The following is a 458-nucleotide window of genomic DNA, read 5'->3' as shown; positions in this document are numbered from 1 at the left end:
CATTTTGATGACAAGTATTTTCGGACGGAGGGAGTATTTCAAAAAAAATAGCAATCAACAATTTTGCATGAAACATGAAAGATCTAACGCTACCATTTCACATTTGAAGGGCTATTTGGGCTGGCCTAGTTTCAGGGTGAAATATAAACTTCGGCCTAGCACTTTGGGCTGGCCTGGTGGCCTCATACCAAAAAATATTTTCCCTCAAGGCATGTACTGGCTGGACTACTCTGCAGCCCACTTAGAAATAGTGCTGGGCCTCGTATATACAGTACATGCTATAGTCCACAGGTCCGGGCAGTCCAGTTTTCCCTCCATTCCCCCGCGGAGAAAAAAAAGGGGAACCGCGGGATTTCGCCGGAGATGTCGTCGGCGGCCACGAAGCTCGCCACCGCGGCCGACGCTACCTCGACGGAGGCCCAAACCCTCGTCTTGGTAAGAACCCCTTTGCCCCCTCC

At 50.7% G+C, this 458-nt stretch overlaps 1 protein-coding gene across 2 annotated transcripts in view; it reads left to right on the top strand.

The window, feature by feature from the left end:
* The first annotated feature begins 304 nt into the window (after positions 1-304).
* Positions 305-458, top strand: part of LOC119349536 (E3 SUMO-protein ligase MMS21-like) — a 2,963-nt gene continuing 2,809 nt past the window's right edge. Inside the window, exon 1 of one of the 2 annotated variants that reach the window (XM_037617576.1) lies at positions 305-450. In XM_037617576.1, the coding sequence (XP_037473473.1) occupies positions 364-450 (87 nt within the window). In that variant the 5' untranslated portion in view covers positions 305-363. The remainder of the gene's footprint in view (positions 451-458) is intronic. The other variant, XM_037617575.1, reaches the window with a different exon arrangement.

Source organism: Triticum dicoccoides, chromosome 1B (genome assembly GCF_002162155.2).
Source record: "Triticum dicoccoides isolate Atlit2015 ecotype Zavitan chromosome 1B, WEW_v2.0, whole genome shotgun sequence".
In the NCBI taxonomy this organism is placed as follows: domain Eukaryota; kingdom Viridiplantae; phylum Streptophyta; class Magnoliopsida; order Poales; family Poaceae; genus Triticum; species Triticum dicoccoides.
This window is presented reverse-complemented; position numbering and strand designations above follow the sequence as displayed.